Source organism: Piliocolobus tephrosceles, chromosome 2, assembly GCF_002776525.5.
Source record: "Piliocolobus tephrosceles isolate RC106 chromosome 2, ASM277652v3, whole genome shotgun sequence".
In the NCBI taxonomy this organism is placed as follows: domain Eukaryota; kingdom Metazoa; phylum Chordata; class Mammalia; order Primates; family Cercopithecidae; genus Piliocolobus; species Piliocolobus tephrosceles.
This window is the reverse complement of record NC_045435.1, coordinates 172,266,308-172,286,262: the sequence shown is the minus strand read 5'-3', so window position 1 is coordinate 172,286,262 and position 19,955 is coordinate 172,266,308. Positions and strand designations below refer to the sequence as shown.

The 19,955-nt window shown below is 39.2% G+C and overlaps 1 protein-coding gene and 1 non-coding gene across 3 annotated transcripts in view; both read left to right on the top strand.

The window, feature by feature from the left end:
* Nucleotides 1–294: 294 nt before the first annotated feature.
* Nucleotides 295–19,955, top strand: part of ANKUB1 (ankyrin repeat and ubiquitin domain containing 1) — a 31,439-nt gene continuing 11,778 nt past the window's right edge. Inside the window, exons 1-3 of one of the 2 annotated variants that reach the window (XM_023215433.2) lie at nucleotides 295–841; nucleotides 2,222–2,337; nucleotides 12,432–12,566. In XM_023215433.2, the coding sequence (XP_023071201.1) occupies nucleotides 12,554–12,566 (13 nt within the window). In that variant the 5' untranslated portion in view covers nucleotides 295–841; nucleotides 2,222–2,337; nucleotides 12,432–12,553. Of the gene's footprint in view, nucleotides 842–2,193; nucleotides 2,338–12,431; nucleotides 12,649–19,955 lie in introns of both variants that reach the window. The other variant, XM_023215432.2, reaches the window with a different exon arrangement.
* LOC111544770 lies at nucleotides 13,787–13,889 on the top strand. Its single transcript, XR_002732276.1, has one exon. It is a non-coding gene; the product is annotated as a U6 spliceosomal RNA (small nuclear RNA).

The window sequence follows — 19,955 nt, the reverse complement described above, 5'->3', positions numbered from 1 at the left end:
TGTTCTAAATAACATAAAGGCAAGGATTAAAGAAAATACCAACTATATTGTGTTGCTACTCAGCAGATTCTATTATAGAGAAATAGGAAGGGAAAGCCACAGAATGATTTGCCTACACATTCATCTCCCTGGTGCAAGTGGGTATTGTTCTGTACCCTGTGGCAGGATTATAAATACTGCCAGAGAACAAGTACACAAAGTTGTTATGGAAACCAGAATGTTTCAGCTCAGAGTTATTTACAGAGAACTTTTAGGATTATCACATTCAATAAAATCAACTCTTGTTTTGCTTCACCCTGTGCTAGTGCATCCCAATCAAATATCTATTTTTAAGGTTTCTTCAATCAGCTGTACTTATGTAAATAAGAATTCAGGAGTCAGTTGATGGGGACCACATCACAGAAGTGTAATTTATGAGTAGCATTTTTGTATCACGTGCTTGAAGCTTGTCCATACTTGCCTCAACCATTGTCAAGTTTGCTGGTTTCCGTAATATAGGAATAAGGTGGCTATTGACTACTGCCTTCAGCAGATAAATATTTCCTTCACTGTAGCTGGTGTCTGTGTTGCCTGATACTGTGGCACTGTGGGACTAGGCTCTTCCCATTCTGCAACTTACCTTTGAGGCTAGACAGTGACCACTGCCTCTGGCTATCATTTTTGTCCTTAATTGTGAACTGGAATTTTTCCAGCCATCCAGGAGGATCTTTGAAAAAGTTGGGTATTTTTTGTTTGAAAAGGTAATTGTACAATGAGGATTTTCATCGCTTTTGAAGGATCTTTTGAACCATTTGATGTTTCAGCAGATGAAACTGTGGAGGTTGTCAAGCTGATGATAAAGGTATGTACTTCATTCCCAAGCCAACAAAATGTATATTAATTTTAACAGTGCAGTGCATTTAAAAATGTACAAAGGGTAGAGATGCTATTGGGCACATTTTCAGCAAAAACGGAATGAAAACTATTTGAAAATACTATTATTTGCTTACACAATAGATTTATAAGAAGACAGTAACTCTGGTGGTGTTAGACAAGAAAACAAAGAGCCAGTCAATTCCCAAGAAAACAAAAACAAAAGTCTGACTTCTTTTTAGGGAATGTGTGGGTTGTACACAGGCCAGATAATATTATTGCAATTCTTCGTAAAAGGACAAAAGCAAGACACTAACTTCAGGCTATATAAGTGGGACATGCCAGTCATCAGACAAATGTCTTATTTGGTGAGCAAACAACTACAAAGAACCGAAGGATTTTGGAAGCAGAGAGGACTTTAGAGAACTTGTGAGCTATGGTTTCATTTTGCATTCAGGAAAAACTGAAGCTCAGAAAGGTTGACTATCTTACCTAGGATCACAGAGCCAGAATAAGAAATAACTTGTGTACAGTATCTTCCTTATAAATTTCATGTAAATGTTCACTCTAAAGTAAAAAATTAAGCAAAATATTTAGTTTCTGATCATCAAATATTTAATTTGGAGATGGTCATTCCTACTTGCTAAGCAGCATTTACTGAACCATAGTTACATGATATTCAGATTATTACGATGACTGAAATCTAAATCTTGTAACACAAGGTACCTTAACCTCTATGTTTTATGAATCCCTTTGGAAGTCTGGTGAAGTCTATAGACTGCTTCTCAGAATGTCTTTAAATGCATAAAATAAAACAGATATAATAGAAATGAAATTTGTTATATGAAAATACATTTTCATATATTAAAAAGCCCAAATGTATGATACAGTGACATGTGGACTTCCTAATTAACACATTAACTAACAAGTTCTAGCAGCTCATCTAATAACTATTGTATTTTCAAAATACAGATCAGTAGAAATAATATTTTGAAATATATGCAACAACTATAATGTGATATGAAAACATCTGTGACTTCTATTGGTGTCAGTCACAGGTGCAGCGACTACTCCTACTTTAATTAGCTGCCTACATGTGTAATTGAAAGAAAATCTCAATTTCATTTAGAGTTAATAAAATAAAGATGTAGTTTCTTCCCATCTAAATTCTATCCATAAACGTTTTGGAAGTTCTCTAAGTTAAGAACCCCTATTTAATACTTCTTCCGTTTGTCCCAATTATAATGCCCAGAGGAAAAAAATGTAAAAGGAAAGAGAGTACATTTCTGGTCTAGTAATGTAGAAATGTACTGTTTTCATCATATGCTATTGATTTTTAAGGATTATTTCCACATTCCTCTCTCTGAAGACAAACAAGGCAGGCGGTATCTGGAGTTAACATATGCTGGAGCCACTCTAAAGGACAGTTGGAGTCTTGCTGATGTTGGAATATCTTTCTGCTCAACTCTCAAATGCTTTGTTAAGGTATGATGGTCAGGGTAACGTTTGTCTAAGATATCTATCTCATTTTGAATAAAGTTGGGGATAAGTTAACCAAAATAATTCCATAACTTAAAAAGAAATTGTCTCTCTTGCCTTCTCCTCACTTCCATTTGTATAACGGGTCTTATGCATGCTTTGTGCTGTAAGGGGAAGTAAGATATGGAGAAGGGATAGAGTTGCCCCCTTTTTACTCTTCTTCCTCTTGCCTCCCCACGCCCTTTATTGCCTGCCCAGTCCTGCCATCACAGAACCAATATGAAAACAAAGCCAAGGGAATTCCAGATCTGGAATTTGATGTGGGAAGAAGAGCATTAGATCATTTCAGTGGGGCCACAGTGATTACCAGCAGTGGAATGAGGAAGGAGAAGAAATTTTCAGTAGCAATAAGAATGAAAAGGAATTTTCTACGTCCAAATCCAGCCAAAGTAGCCATTCCAATTAGGTGTACATGCAATAAAGATTTTTTTCATTTATAGAGGGTCCTTAATCAATGGTGCTTAACTTAAGATACACAGTTGGGCTTTAAGAACCTTAAAAACCCCTGTAAATAAAATTAATGTGCCTGGAGATTTTCTGAGTCTAAGATCCTGTATGTACAACAATTTTTTAAAGGAATGAGTGATGCAAAGAATTTAAACGCTGCTGCTCTAGGGAAGAAGTATCATCCTGTATTAGTGCTTTACCGTATATAAAAATATGAACCTTAAGAAACTTAGTAAAGTATACATTCTCCACTAAATGAGTCACCAAGTTTCTCATATTTAACATTTAAAAAAAATTATGGTAGTCAAAGTTAACTCTTTCTTTTAATATGTGTTAGTACTTGACTAAATGCATGTTTATAAGTAATACTCTGGGCCGGGTGTGGTGGCTTACGCCTGTAATCCGAGCACTTTGGGAGGACAAGGTGGGAGGATCACGAGGTCAGGAGATAGAGACCATCCTGGTCAACATGGTGAAACCCCATCTCTACTAAAAATACAAAAATTAGCTGGGCATGGTGGCACACTCCTGTAGTCCCAGCTACTCGTGAGGCTGAGGCAGGAGAATCACTTGAATTCGGGAGGGGGAGGTTGCAGTGAGCCGAGCTCGAGCCACTACACTCCAGCCTGGGCAAGAGTGAGACCCTGTCTCAAAAAAACAAACAAACAAACAAAAAAGGAATATTCTTCAATATTTATTATTAAGTAGGAAAGACAAGTCACAGAATAATGATCACTGGATCATCCCATTTACGTAAACAAAAGACCATATTTACAAATGTTTTTAATGTTTTCTTTTCTCCCTCTTTTACTCAGAAAATGGAAGTATAACATTACATTTCAAAGCAGACCGAATTCCAGCCATTTCTTAATGTCTTCTCTTTATATCTTTAAATATATTTCCATACTACGTTTTTGGTGCCATACAGGATCAGCTCTCTAAAATTTCCCAGAATTCTGTAATGCCAATCATAAGGTTCAAGACTTTATTGTTTGCTTGCTTAGAGATGGTAGTGTAAGTTCAATACTAACATTTGAGCTGACTGGAAGAATCTGATGGCTTTTCAGGGATGTAGACAAAGTTTTTAACAATATAGATAGGATACTTTTATTTAACTAAGGACTGATTTTATTTTTATTATATAACATTTTAAAGTTTATTTTTTAATAGGTAGTATGTTCACATGGTTCTCAATTCAAAAGGAACAAAAAGATACATAGTAAAAGTCTCCTGGCCGGGTATAGTGGCTCACACCTGTGACCCAGCAGTTTAGAAGGCTGAGGTGGGTGGATCACCTGAGGTCAGGAGTTCGAGACCAGTCTGGCCAACATGGTGAAACCCCATCTCTAATAAAAATACAAAAATTAGCTGGGTGTGGTGGGCACACCTGTAATCCCAGCTACTCAGGAGGCTGAGGCAGGAGAATTACTTGAACCCAGGAGGCGCAGGTTATAGTGAGCCGATATCACACCACTGTACTCCAGCCTAAGTGATAGAGTGAGACTCCATTTCAAAAAAAGAAAAAGAAAAGAAAAAGAAAAAACTCTCCCTCCTCTGGTCCCCAGTTTCCCTCCCCAGATGCAACCTATGTTCACAGTTTTACTTACAAAAACATTTCCTAAATTCTGCCAATAAAGCATCATATATCACAGTGATGCAAGCTTCACGCTGAACTCTTTTACCTGAAGTTTTAAACTGCTAATTCTATAAGTAGAAAGCAGGGGTAAAAGAGGTTATTCAATGCAACCAACCTGAGCAAGATGGTGAGACCCCATCTCTACAAAAATATTTTTAAAATTATCCGGGTGTGGTGGTGCACACCTATAATCCCAGCTACTTTTGAGGCTTAGGCAGGAGGATCAATTGAACCCAGCCTGTGCAAGAGAGTGAGATCTGTCTCAAAAAAAAGAGAGGAGTTTATTCAAGTGAGCCAGGGCAGAAGTCACAGGACTGGACAACACACAGAGTTTGATTAAAAACTCTCAAGTTCCCTGAAATTTTACTAATTGTACTCTTCATTCTGTCCAGTAGAATCACATTTAGGGAATATCCCAGGCCTGAAAGAGTACAGTCATACCAGTTCTATCATGCTTAATCTATCTCAGGTTACCAAGGCTGATTTCCAGGTCATGTTAGTTGCTTAACTGAATAATTAAATATATATACATTTAAGTAGTACCTTTCCTACTTAACTATGTTTAATCATGTTACTTTGTGAAAGTTAGTTTGCCTTGAGAGAGATAGAAGATGCCACAGTAAGGGAGGGAATGAATCCCTGAAGTGCAACTCTTTAGCATCTCTAAATTTTGGTACAACTTAGAAATATCATAATGTGAACCCAAAACTTTTGTAAAGTTCAAAAACTTGGCAAGTAAGTGGTTTTTCTTTCTAAAAAGGTACAAGTAGATATGATGTCTCACGAAATAAATCCAAAATAGTTGGCTTCTTTATAGTGCTCATATTTTTGTGTGCTTACAAGGTTCTGCTTGTGTGAAAAAGAGGGAAAGACACTGGATAAATACAGAGATTGTCTACTGTGAAATACATTCTTTAAATAGTCAGTACTTTTTCCAGGTTCCCCGTATATTATGCTTTTCTTTTAATGGTAATATAGACATATTTGGAAAAGAAATGGAAATAGGGGTAATACAAGAATAGTGGGAAAAGAACATTGTATTCTCACCACTTCTATTCAACATAATGTTGGAAGTTCTGGCTAGGGCAATCAGGCAGGAGAAAGAAATAAAGGGTATTCAATTAGGAAAAGAGGAAGTAAAATTGTCCCTGTTTGCGGGTGACATGATTGTATATTTAGAAAAGCCCATCATCTCAGACCAAAATGTCCTCAAGCTAATAAGCAACTTCAGCAAAGTCTCAGGATACAAAATCAATGTGGAAAAATCACGAGCATTCCTATACACCAATAACAAACAGAGAGCCAAATCATGAGTGAACTCGCATTCACAATTGCTACAAAGAGAATAAAATGCCTAGGAATCCAAATTACAAGGGATGTGAAGGCCCTCTTCAAGGAGAACTACAAACCACTGCTCAACGAAATAAAAGAGGACACAAACAAATGGAAGAACATTCCATGCCCATGGATAGGAAGAATCAATATCGTGAAAATGACCATACTGCAGAAGGTAATTTATGGATTCAATGCCATCCCCATTAAGCTACCAATGACTTTCTTCACAGAATTGGAAAAAACTACTTTAAAGTTCATATGGAACCAAAAAAGAGCCCACATTGCCAAGACAATGCTAAGCCAAAAGAACAAAGTTGGAGGCATCACACTACCTGACTTCAAACTATACTACAAGGCTACAGTAACCAAAACAGCATGGTACTGGTACCAAAACAGAGATATAGACCAATGGAACAGAACAGAGCCCTCAAAAATAATACCACACATTGACAACCATCTGATCTTTGACAAACCTGACAAAAACAAGAAATGGGGAAAGGATTCCCTATTTAATAAATGGTGCTGGGAAAACTGGCCAGCCATATGTAGAAAGTTGAAATTGGATCCCTTCCTTATACCTTATACAAAAATTAATTCAGGATGGATTAAAGATGTAAATGTTAGACCTAAAACCATAAAAACGCTAGAAGAAAACCTAGGCAATACCATTCAGGACATAGGCATGGGCAAAGACTTCATGATTAAAACACCAAAAGCAATGTCAACAAAAGCCAAAATTGACAAATGGTATCTAATTAAACTAAAGAGCTTCTGCACAGCAAAAGAACCTACCAGCAGAGTGAACAGGCAACCTACAGAATGGGAGAAAATTTTCACAATCTACCCATCTGACAAGGGGATAATATCCAGAATCTACAAAGAACTTAAACAAATTTACTAGAAAAAAATCAAACAACCCCATCAAAAAGTGGGTGAAGGATATGAACAGACACTTCTCAAAAGAAGACATTAACGCAGGCAACAGACACATGAAGAAATGCTCATCATCACGGCCATCAGAGAAATGCAAATCAAAACCACAATGAGATACCATCTCACATCAGTTAGAATGGCAATCATTAAAAAGTCAGGAATCAACAGGTGCTGGAGAGGATGTGGAGAAATAGGAACACTTTTACACTGTTGGTGGGACTGTAAACTAGTTCGGCTATTGTGGAAGACAATGTGGCAATTTCTCAAGGATCTAGAACTAGAAATACCATTTGACCCAGCCATCCCATTACTGGGTATATACCCAAAGGATTATAAATCATGCTGCTATAAGGACACATGCACACATATGCTTATTGTGGCACTATTCACAATAGCAAAGACTTGGAACCAACACAAATGTCCATCAATGATAGACTGGATTAAGAAAATGTGGCACATATATACCATGGAACACTATGCAGCCATAAAAAAGGATGAGTTCCTGTCCTTTGTAGGGACATGGATGAAGCTGGAAACCATCATTCTGAGGAAACTATTGCAAGGACAGAAAACCAAACACCGCATGTTCTCACTCATAGGTGGGAATTGAACAATGAGAACACTTGGACACAGGGTGGGGAACATCACACACCGGGGCCTGTCGTAGGGTGAGGAGAAGGGGGAGGGATAGCATTAGGAGATATACCTAATGTAAATGACGAGTTAATGAATGCAGCACACCAACATGGCACATGTATACATATGTAACAAACCTGCACGTTGTGCACATGTACCCTAGAACTTAAAGTATAATAAAAATAATAATAATAATAAAAGAACATTGTATTAACTTTTCCTTCTTTGGAAAAGAACTTTTATGGAAGCCATAATCAATATTTTCTATGGTGTATACCTCCAATTTCTATTAATACAGGAGTCAGTCCTGACCATTCATTGCTGATGCTGTTGCATTTCACTGTGTTCCTGTAAACAACGGCATGAGGCACTGCAAAATCTATGTTTTTGTACAACATGCAGAGGCACTATCACTTTTGCCCCCTTTATTTTAACCTGTGTTATCATGGAAACGATTGCTTAAGTTTTGTCCACTGTTTTCACCCAGTGCTTAGAATAGTACCTAAGATACATAGTAGGCTGTACATAAATAGATATTAATAACTGAATTGATAAGGGTTTGAGAGGTAAAGTATGGAAATTAACAAGATGGTATATGATTGTCTGCAATTCATAGCAAGGTACTGAGATGCATTTCAGGGATCCATTCCCTCCCTTACTGTGGCATTTCCCATTTTTCTCTACTGTTAGGGCAAAGTTCTCCCCAGTATTCTTGGCTTTTCCCCTGACCAGCATCAAGATTCTTAGTTGGAAGCAGCAGAAACAAAGCCTAGATAATTTAAGCAGAAAATAAATATTGAAAAGCTATTGAGTAGTTTTCAGAAGATTGGAGAATCAGTCTTAGAGATTATGCAGCCAGAAACAACATCTAAAGCATGCCCTGGAACTAATCTAGGAAGTTCACCACTACAGACAACACTGAGCCCTCAAAGCAGGCACTGGACATGGTGCCAGCCCTGCTGCCAGGCCGGCAACTTCAGAAATGCCATTGCCCACAGACTTTCCTGTGTCTGTTGCTTCTCTGCCTTAGTGGCTCCTAATTCAAAGTGGGGGTAGATAGGCAGGTCTGATTGGGAGCACCTTGTCACATGTCCATGCCCTACTGCAAAGGGGGCCACTATCCAGCAGGTTGTGCTTTTCAGAGTGTGAAGTGGGCTCAGCCTCCCTAGGACTCCTCCTGGTTTCCCTGCCTCCTTCTATAACCAGACTTGTACCAACAAAGTGCTGGGGTCAAAACATAATTAATCCCTCCTGACATCCCTGGAATGTTGTGAAAAGCTGTGTTATGCTGAAAGAATGACTGTAGTACCATTGAGTAGATGTCTATCAGATAAGTTAGAGAAGTTTGTACTATCTTGGCAAGTCTAAAGTTGATTCAAAATGATAAACATTTTAGCTTTCAAAAGGTACTGTTAATGTATAAACACAAAAATCCAGGAAATATACATGTGGTTTTACATTTATGTATTTTATACACAAAAGCATGTATAAACATGTTTCTTTAAAATTTACACATGAAAGCATGTTTCTTAAAAATGGCCCTCTTTTCTAAGATGAGCCATAAAAAAAGGTATGAAAAGAATCTGGTGAAGAAAGGTGTTCCAATTCAGTATCCAAGACTCCAAGGATAATCTCTCCGGAATGACTACCACACAAGAGAAGTTTATGAAGACATCTCACTGGAATTCATTCAGTTTAACAAAAACAAACATTATTTCCCCCTTTTGTTCACTCTGGAATAGTTCAGCAAGCTTCTGCTTACTTAGGGCTGTAACTCCAAAACAGCAAAATATAAAAAAGCACAACTTGAGAAAAAATATATCAGTACATTCAAAACTTTCATTCACTTGTTTTCTTTCAGTAGGTTCTGTTTAGCTTTTCCTTTTTTATTGTTAAAGCACATGTATGAATGTACAGTAAGTTAGCATTTGTTTTTTGAAGGTAAGCATGGAATTATTCTCATGAAATAGAATGTATTTGTTTTTATTGAAAAGTAAGATACTTTGTGTATATCTCTTGTGTTGGTTTGTTTGCATCTCAGTTTGTTTATAAAGGAAAAAGTCGAATTTTGTATATGTTCAACAATGATTTGTGTATGGTATTATTATTTAATAGCATCTGACTTCCTTGGGTGTGACTGACCAGCCTTCTCTGATTCAGAATACTTGGGGAGGAGTATCACATAGAGAGAGAGGTAGAGAGATGCCTTCTCTTATGTGGATAAGGTGGGTTAGCAAGTTGCTATTAATTGGCATCTACCTACTCCCTCATCATACAACCAAATGAGGAAGTATCGACAACTAATGTGCCTCACTAGAACTCAAAATGGGTTTTCCCATAAAAACAAGGTTTATACAAAGGTGAATATGTAGAGTTTAAAAAGTAAAATGAGAACTACATTATGGATTAAAAAGGCCTGGGATGTCATTCAACATTTATTATTTATGTGATAAAAAGTTCCTGAATGCTAAGAAAAATGAACAGACTCTGCAGGTGTTAATTTGCTTGAGACTTAAGAATCTGGCTTCATTAATAATTAGTCATATTTTCTTCCTTGCACTTTTTATTTTCATCTAAAGATTGCCAGATCAGCTGGGCACAGAGGCTTACTCCTGTAATCCCAATACTTTGGGAGGCTGAGGTGGATGGATTGCTTGAGGCCAGGGGGTCCAGACCAGCCTGGACAACATAGCTAGGCCCTGTCTCTACAAATAATAATTTAAAAAGTAGCTGGGTGTGGTGGCGAGTGCCTGTACTTGGGAGGCTGAGGCAGGAGGATTGCTTGAGTCTAGAAGTTTGAGGTTATTGTGAGCTCTCATAGTGCCACTGCACTTCAGCCTGGGCAACAGAGTGGAATCTGTCTCAAAAAAAAAGATTGCTAGATACTTTGCAATTCTCCCTTATTACTTGTTCCAGAGTCAGTTATATGTATACTAAGTCATAGATGCTTATCTTTATAGATAAAAATATATGATTATTCATATTCTGAGAAGCTTCTTTTCAACTTATCTAACCTCATACACCTAGTTAACTTCAGAGTGACTTGAGAGCTGGGAATGGAGGCGAATTCTTTCCCCAGCTACTCAGGAGGTGGGAGACTGCTTGAGCCCAGAAGTTCAAGATCAGCCTGGGTAACATAGCAAGCCTTAAAGACTCTTAAAGAAAAAATTTTTTTTAAAGAGTGACTTAGGACTCTGTTATTTTGTTTGCATGTTATTCTATTTGCATTTATTTTGTTATTTGTTTGCATTTAATTTGTTATTTGCATTTAATTCTAAATATGAATTAGGAATTTTTAAAGAAATAAAAAAGAGTTATTATATAAAATATAATTTTTCTCTCTTTCCCACTATCTTTTTATTCAGTTTTCATAGGAATTTCTGCCTGCCCATAAATATTATCTACATTAGCTTGAACAGATACTTGCTTTATGGAACCATAGGAAAGCACGGCATGGCAAAAGTGAAAGGGTGAATCCTGTGTCCTTTAAATTTGTATTTCATGGGTTTATGAGAAACTATCACGAAAAATTGTTCTAAGCACTTTAGGCTTAGTGGGCAGCTCAGCTTGCTGATCTGGCTTTATGCGCAGCCACAGAGGGACCGAACCTGTTCCTAATCACTTCAGTCACTGAAATGGGCCCTAGATCAAAGTATTGTAGCCTTAAATTTCATCAGTAACACCACTCCTCAAAGGCTTTTTCAAAAAGGTCTGCATGTTGACCATATTACTGCTATGTGTTATGTGGGAGAGGAGAATGCATTTAATGTATTATAAGTCTGCAGGAGTCAGGGGCCCCTGGAGAAACCAGAGAGGGATTCTGATGGAAAAAATAGAGGAAGGAAACAAAGGAGGGGCAAGACAGTATTGACAGGTTGGAGCCCCCTGAAGAACCTGGAGGCCAGATACCAGGTTCTGAGAGAGTCCTGCAGTCTTGGGCATTCCGTGATAGGGCCATGCACTGACGTCTGCCAACCCAACAGCAGGCCGTTGCAGAAAAATACAATTGTCCTGAATCTGCTAAAGAGGAAGTAAAGTCAGTTTCATTTTTCATGAGAAAAGCGGAAATGATAATAATCTTTTCCTCCCCAGCTGCTTCCCGTTTCTCCTATTTGCTGTAGTTTGAGTTTTGGTTTGATTTGTCTAAATCTGTTGTTAATAGAAGGATTCATATTTTCCTCAAACTTTCCATCTTAACTCTACTTCAGATATCTCAGTTCTACTTGCTTTCCTACTTAAATTACAAAATGAAAGAAACAAAAGAAACTTTTCTAAACCTATATTTAGTATTTTCCTTTGTAAATAGTAAAAGTAGGCCAGGTACAATGGCTCACACCTATAATCCCAACACTATGGGAGGCCAAGGTGGGAAGATCGCTTGAGCCCAGGAGTTTGAGACCAGGCTGGGCAACATAGTGACACACACACACAAGAAAGAGAGAGAGAGAGAGAGAGAGAAAGAAGAGAAAAGAGAAGAGAAGAAAGAAAGAAAAGAAAAGAGAAGAAAGAAAGAAAAGAAAGGTAAATAATAAAAGTAAATATATGTTGCTTTTAAAACAGTCAAACCATATAGACAATGAAAAGCACAAAATGATAAGCAAACACTCCCTTCCCACTCTCAACTCAGTTCCACTTGCCAGGAATAACCTCTCAGGAAAAAAATAAAAATAATAATTGACTGAAGATTTCAAATCCACAGTATTCCAAATTAAAGTGCTGCATAACAGAGGAATGTTTTCTAAACTAACACCTCCATAAGCACAGGATGGATATAAATTATCAACACTCTTATGTATCTGGGTCTGTAGACTAAAAAGTCAAAGGATCTCAAAGTCTTGCCAAGTCTTCTTCACTTCACTCAAACAGGGGGACCTGTTAATGTCTCAGGACATAAGAGCTAGACTCAGACCAGAAGGCAGAGAACTTAAGTGACTATTGCTTTCACATTAACACCCATGTCGTGGAGCTAGAGGTGTTCAAAGCTACCCCCTGGAATGCCTGGCCCTCATCCCAACCTCCAGACAATACGTTTCCTCTTTTTCTCTCCCTTTAGGAAGAAGACAAGCCTACTCTATACGTGTTCAATGCTGTAACTCAAGACACAATGCCAATAATGGAGAGCATTTCCCTTCTTGATAAAACAGTGTCTGATCTGAGAACACTGGTAACTCTGAGATGTGGCCTCCCTGTGAGTGTCTACTGTCTCCGAACCCCAAGGGGCCTGGAGATGTATGATTGCAACACCCTCAAGGACTACCAGACTGATATTGGTACTGCCCAGTATATTTGATATCAGCTACCATTTGGCACTAGGGTCCTTTGATACCAGATTTTGCAGCTTTTCAAGAGAAAATGGAAATCTAGGATTTTTATATACAATCTGTTAACTTTATTTACATATTCACTTTAAAACAGTTAATACATTTACATGGTTTAAATATCAGAAGTGAAAAAGGATGTGTAGTGGTAAGTTTCCCTCCCTCTCCTGGTCCTACAAGCACTTAGTTCCTTCCTCATGGGCAACCATTATTGTTTTGAAGATTTACAATCAAAACCATTTCCAAATTAAATCTGAACAAATGGAGGCATTATTTCTAAATGGAAACCTCGTTGGTTCAGTGGGGATATGAATTATCAACATTTCATTCTTGGGTCTGGGTCTACAGACTAAGAAATAAGGAGGGTCTCATAGCCCTGTCATGTCTTGTTCTCAAAGCAGATTCATTAATATCCTCAAGGTGGAAGAGCAAAACTCAGACCACTTCATCTTTTTCTCTTTCAAAATACACTTCGGGCATGTATAAATGCAAGTTCAAGTACATATTATTTTTCCCTTTTTTAATGCAAGGCAACATATGATACATGCTATTCTGAACCCTGCTTTGGGCATTTTCATCTTAAAATGTCACTGGTTATATTAAAATAATCTTTTTAACAATGTGACACCAATGCTATACTGGCTGAAAGTATGCCTTAGTGGAAGAGCATTTATCCCTGATACAAATTACAACCTCTCTCTAAATACTATACCTTGGCTGGGCATAGTGACTAGTGATTCATACCTGTAATGCTAGCACTTTTGGAGGCCAAGGGAGGGAGGAATCACTTGAGCTCAGTACTTCAAGACCAGCCTAGGCAACATAGTGAGATGCTCATCTGTACGAAAAAAAAAAAAATAGCCGATGTGTTGGTGCTCACCTGTAGTCTCAGCTGCTTGGGAGGCTGAGGTAGGAGGATCACTTGGACGAGGAGGTTAAGGCTGCAGTGGGCTGTGATCACACCATTGCACTCCAGCCTGGGTGATAGCGAGGCCCTGTTTCAGGAAAAAAAAAAAAAAAAAAAAATCTGTACTTCTAGGTCATGTCTACTATAGCCAAACATCAAAAAGACAAAGAAAAAAGCCGTCAGATTTGTTTTAAGAATACTAAAAAATGATTGGACAGTACAGAGATGATTAACATGGCCCCTACCTGATGATGACACACAAGTTCATGAAGCATTTCACATTTTTAAAAAATGGTTGGAACCTTATAGAAATTATTAATTGAAGTAAATGAATCCTTGCTGACAATCAGCACATCCTTAGTTGACATTGTGTTATAACACTGCAGTGAAATTTGGGTTCTCCCAACATATACATAGGGCTTTGTAGGTATCCTTAGCTAAGCAGTTTTGCTTTATATAACTGCTAAATTTGCATTTATTGATACTTCTCCTGACTGTTATATTTGCTTAGCATTATTCTTTCCTGTTATTTTAAATTAAGGCTCTCAAAACTTTAACATAATTTTTTTCCCTGTTTTTGATCAGGGAAGTGAAGTTCTACAATTTCTCCTCAGAGTACTTTGCTACAATGCACATACCTGCTCTGCATGCTTGCTGGAAGCTGAACCCTGCCTAGAACATGATGGGGGCTTGCATAAGGAAGGGCACACAGTGGCATTTGTCCCCAAGCAACTGATAATCTAGTTATTTAATGACGTACCAAAGGATGAAACAAAACTAGAATAAACTCCGGATGACTATTCTTCAGGCCTCTACTGCTCAGATTATAATGTGATGTTTTAAGCTGGAAGATAATTTGAATTGACCCAACCCCAACTTTAACAGACTTGAAAAAAAGTAAATCATCTGAATGATTAAATTACTTGCTCAGTGTGTGTCAACGACAACATACCTACTCCTTAAAATGACCCTCTGGGAGTAGGAACTTTAGGAAATGAGGGTGTTCAGATATAAGGTTAAGGGTCTAAGCATGACCTGAGTAGGCTGCTTTGGTCATCATGAGAACACAGGACATCAGAGGACCTCAAGGGGAAGGGCTCTTTGGCCTGCTTCATATGCTTCATACCTTTACCTAAAGCGTAACTAGTATTCCTTAAGTAGCCAGCTCACCTTTTTTAAAACTAGAAGGTAAAAAGAGTCCTTGATCAGCTTCTTGTATAGGATCTCTCTTTCTAGTCAATGAATCGTCTCTGTTGCTATCAGGAGTTGAACCTTGGCCCGTTTTCCAGAGGCAGTGGAAAATCAGAAGGGTTTGGAGAAGCAGTCATGTTCAGGTTGAAAATCAAAGATTTAAGTAGCTCAATTAATCACTGCTCATAAAAACATTTACAAAGCTGCCTCTACACTCTGGGTGTTTTTACGGTAAAGTGATAGAAATGAGACATGTATACACACTCAGTTAAAATCCAATAAGTCAGCTCAGTGCAGACTGAAGGCATTATGGAGAAAGTGGGGCTGGAACATACAAAGATGTGGGAACTATGGATCATCTGAGAGGAGGAAGGGAAGACATTCCAGGGATGGACAGAAAGCAGGAGACTGTTCTGGAGAGTGGAGGAGCCTTCCTGAGAGCACTAGCAAACACAGCTGAGGGCAGAAGGAGGAGGATCTTAAGGTGAAGGAACACAGCTCACACTTGCTGTGGCTGCAGCCAGAGCCCTGCACCTTCTGGAACAGGAGTGTTTTTTGTTTTGTTGTTGTTGTTTGTTTTTGACTCACAGTCATGCTCTTGTTGCCAGGCTGAAGTGCAGTGGCACGACTTCAGCTCACTGCAACCTCTGCCTCCCGGGTTCAAGCGATTCCTCTGCTTCAGCCTCCTGAGTAGCTGGGACTACAGGCATGTACCACCACTCCCAGCTAATTTTTTGTATTTTAGTAGAGACGAGGTTTCACCATGTTGGCCGGGATGGTCTCCATCTCCTGACCTTGTGATCCGCCTGCCTTGGACTCCCAAAGTGCTGGGATTACAGGCATAAGCCATTGCACCAGCCTAGAACAGGAGTGTTCTAGGAGAGGTTTGATCTGGTAGCAAGCAATATGAAATATAGAAAGGAGTGAGGAAAGCCTGCAGGCAGGGTGATACAATAACTGGTATGTTCGATAATCCCAGTATTAATTAATTCCATTAGCAGTGGAAGAGACAAATCTGAGAAACATAGAAGGCAGAACAGGACAGAACATCATGCTAGATCACTTTTTTTTTGAGACAGGGTCTCACTCCATCACCCAGGCTGGAGTGCAGTGGCACAACCTCAGCTCACTGCAACCGCTGCCTCCTGGATTTCAGCGATTCTCTCACCTCAGCCTCCGGAGTAGCTGGACTACAGGCGCATCCCACTATGCCTGGCTAATTTGTGTGTGTGTGTGTATTTTTAATACAGACAGGGTTTCATTATGTTGGCCAGGCTGGTCTCAAACTCCTGACCTCAAGTGATCCACCCACCTTGGCCTCCCAAAGTGCTAGGATTACAGGAGTGAGCTAACATGCCTGGACCTAGATCACATTTAAGTAGAGGAAAGAATCAAAGTTCTCACACTAGGACAGTGGTGGGGAAATTGAGGAAAGGAGCTATGTTCTGGGTTTTAAGCTTTAGATATGAGGAAACTCAGAGAGTACTTTTTAAAAAAATGTTACTCAGCTGGCCAGTTAGTGGCAAAGCTGTAAGTACAACTGAAGTCTTCTAATTTCCCTTCACTGCAAACATGGAGTTAGTGCTTGACTGATGGTTTGGGTTAGCAGATACTGATCCTGCCCATGTAGCTGGAGGCTGAGCCCTGTGAGGGGTGCATTCCTCAGAGAGTAAATATAGAGGGGAGCGTCTTAAGGGCCAATGAGTGGCACTCAGGACATGCTGAGGTCAGGGCAAGCACACAGAAGAGTCAGAAAACGAGATATGGAAAGCTGTCAGAGTCAGGAGGAGAACTGGAACTTTGTATGCAACAGATGATGAGACTGTTTTCAAGATGCTGGTAAAGGTCCAAAGCAATTCTGAGATTAAAAAAGAAAAAAAAAAAAAAAGCTTTGGATTTGCTTTAAAGATCTTTGGTGGGCTCAGAGAGAGCAGCTTTAATAAAGGAGATGGAGAAAGAAAGATTTCAGGGATTAAGAAGAAGATAAGTAATGATGGGATAAGGGAATTCTGGTGGTAGAACATCTAATGACTAACTTATAAATCTATCATGATAAATCTATCTTAATATGTGTGATTTTGTGACTTGAAGCTTAGTGGCACATCACATAGGTCCAATACATACATATACATGCAGACATACACACGCACACACACACCTAGTCTTACATCAACCTATATGGTATCAGGTGTTCATTTTAGCCCGGCTTCTAGCTCTGAAATCTCTGCCCTGGCTTTTGCTTTCCCCTTGCTGATCTACATGCTTATCTGCTTGTTATTCTGTTTTTACTTCACATATATTCATAAACTGTCATTCATCCTTTCTGAAACAAGGAGTACCTAAACAAATGAGTGAATGAATTAATGCCTTTTCTTTACAGATGATACCAATTGGTACTCTTCACCATAAACACCTCGTAGAATGTATTCATGGCTGCCTGCGCACATGGCGCCTGAGAAACCATTCCAGGAGCAGGGTTGTGTCAGCTCAGATCCTGAAATCTGAGCTGGCTCCAGGGTCTTTTCACCAACCTTTAGGCTTATGGAGACCTATGGTGCCATTTTAATTCCTTTTATTGATGAGAAAACTGAAGTTCAGAGAAGTTAAGTGATCTGATCAAAGTCACACTGCTAACAAATGATAATCATACACCCAGGATCGGGTTCTTTCTAACAATTTATACTGCCAAACCAGTATGCCTTTATTGATGACCTTGAAGTTCTAATCAATGTTTTATTTTATTTCTTCCATCAGAGGAAGCTCAAACCAGAGAAACAATTTCCAAATTCAGGAAGAAAAAGTCCAAACCAGATAGGCATACATTGACTCCTGGGGTATGAATGAAGAATCCAGAAACTTGGGAGTCAGGGGCCACATGTGGAGAGGTTGAGGATGATTGCCTAAATAGGCACTGTTGCTGCCATCTGCTGTCCCGTGTGACCTGGGAATAGTAGATAAGTTTGCAAGCACAGAATGGACAGATTCAGGTTTTGTAAAGTTAACACAGTTTTGTGGGTCCTCTTTTAAAATATCCAAAACTATGACAAGAACATTAGAAGGCTCTATAGAAGACAACAAGGGGCCCTAAAGCTTATTAGTTTTCCTCTCTCTTCAGTAATAGGTTTTAGTTGTATTTTCTGGAGCAATGTAGCATTTTTCAAGTAAATTTCTATTTCCCAACAGAATTCCTAAGCTTATGAAGGAATTTAATATCTGACAAAGAGGGCATTACAAAGCAACAGGGGTGAAAGGATAATCTAATAAACAGTGCTGGCTGACTTGCTTAGAAATTCTCTGGATATTCAAAAGTTGAGCATTATCAGGACTGTTTCATTGCAAGGAACTGAATTGATGGTTATAACACCTGTAATATTTGCTACTAGACAGGGAATTAAAATGAAACAAAATACAGGGCCCGATGGAGGTGCCCCATCAATGTTAAGGGGATTTAAATCGTACAGTCTCCTCTGTAGTTTTCAGAATCAGGTCTCATTTAGCAGTAGGCAGGAGGGCTAGAGAGAGCTGAGACTCTGAGGGTAGGCAACCATCCGGAGAACAGGTAAGCCAGGAAAATCCCATCTATAGACATCTAGCAGTGGAAGGTTAGCCTCAAATAAGTCCTTCTGGTGGAAGTCCTGGAAAAGGCAAGTCAGTCTGCAGCTGTCAGTTGGTAAGGCCAAGGAAGGCAGAGGGTGACCCTCAGGGAGATCCAGCAGGGACCTGGTGAGTGAACCATAGCACCAAGGTAGTGAATGAATGAATGAATGAATGACACAAGAGGCAGGAAACTAGATAAGGTGATGTTGACATCAGAGGCTCTGATAACATGTGATAGAAATCTAACCCCAGTGATTAGGGTTTAGAGTAAGAAATTCAGAAATGGAACCTTAGTCTTAAAACCCAAAAGGTGGGGTAGAATATTGGGATTCACGACACAGGGCACAAAGTGGGGACTTGCTCAGGAGGAACAGAAGTGACAAGAATATCTGACCAGGATGAACAGGAACACTGACTTCCTACCAACCCTCTGAGTTACTGGCCTACATCTTTTTATTTTAGTTTTTGTAGAGATGGGGTCTCACTATGTTGCTCAGGCTGGTAAACTCCTGGCCTCAAGCAATCCTCCCACCCAAAGTGCTGGGAATACAGGTGTGAGCCACTGCACTGGGCCCCTGGTCGAAATCTTAATAAATTCCCTCCTACAGGAATTGTTCTGTGGACCTGGGGCTGGCTGGTCCTTCAAATGGAGACTGTGTAGCCTCAGCTGTGGAGGACTAAGGAGGCTGGGGTACGGGGCCAGGCTAAAGCTTTCTACTGCTCATTTGGGAGTGATTTTCACAATAAACTAAAAACATAGATCATTTCAGCAGGAGATAAAACAAATGCACTTGGAGCGGTGTTTAAAGTCCTTCATTTCCAGTCCATGAGAATTAAACATTTTATGAGAAAGTTTAAGTACAGCAAGAAGCTTTAGAGAAAATTAATCTATTGTAGGAAGTATGGTCCATATTTTGGAAAATGTTTATCAAGGTATTCCTACAGAATAGCTGCAGGACCACTACTTTATGTCTACAGAGTAATTCCAGAATTCTCCAGCAAGGAGAGTAAACTCTCCTAGCTGAGGCCCAAGCGATGAGGATCGAGGCAGGTGAGGGGGATAAGGGTAATAACGCCGGTCAGGCCTATAAGTAAACAAGTATGTAAATAGGAATCAATTCACAAAGAATAGCAAGTCCAAGGTCAAGAAATCCAAACCAGAGTAAGGAGTAACAGAGGAAGAGCCCCATTTCAAGACTGCAGGTTATAACATAGAATGTCCAGTAAGGGAGGGACTGGCAGGGAGATATCCTTTGTTGTGTGTGTGCAGAGAGGAAGCAAGAAGGAAAAGAGAGGGGAAGCAGAAAGGAAATAATCAGAAAGGCAACTGAAATGGGGAAACTCTCTAGGCATTAGAAAGAATCCTAAAGACAAATTCCAGGGAATTCTGGAAATTCCCTGCTGGCTGAGAAGCCTCAGGCAAGTCACCTATCTCTGAACCTCAGCTTCCAAGTCTATAAAAGGGGGCTGCTGAGTGGGCTGGTCTTTTAAGATCTATCTTCACCACTCTGTGATTCTAAGATTACTGGTGCTCTGAAATCTCAGCCAACAAAGATAAGCACAG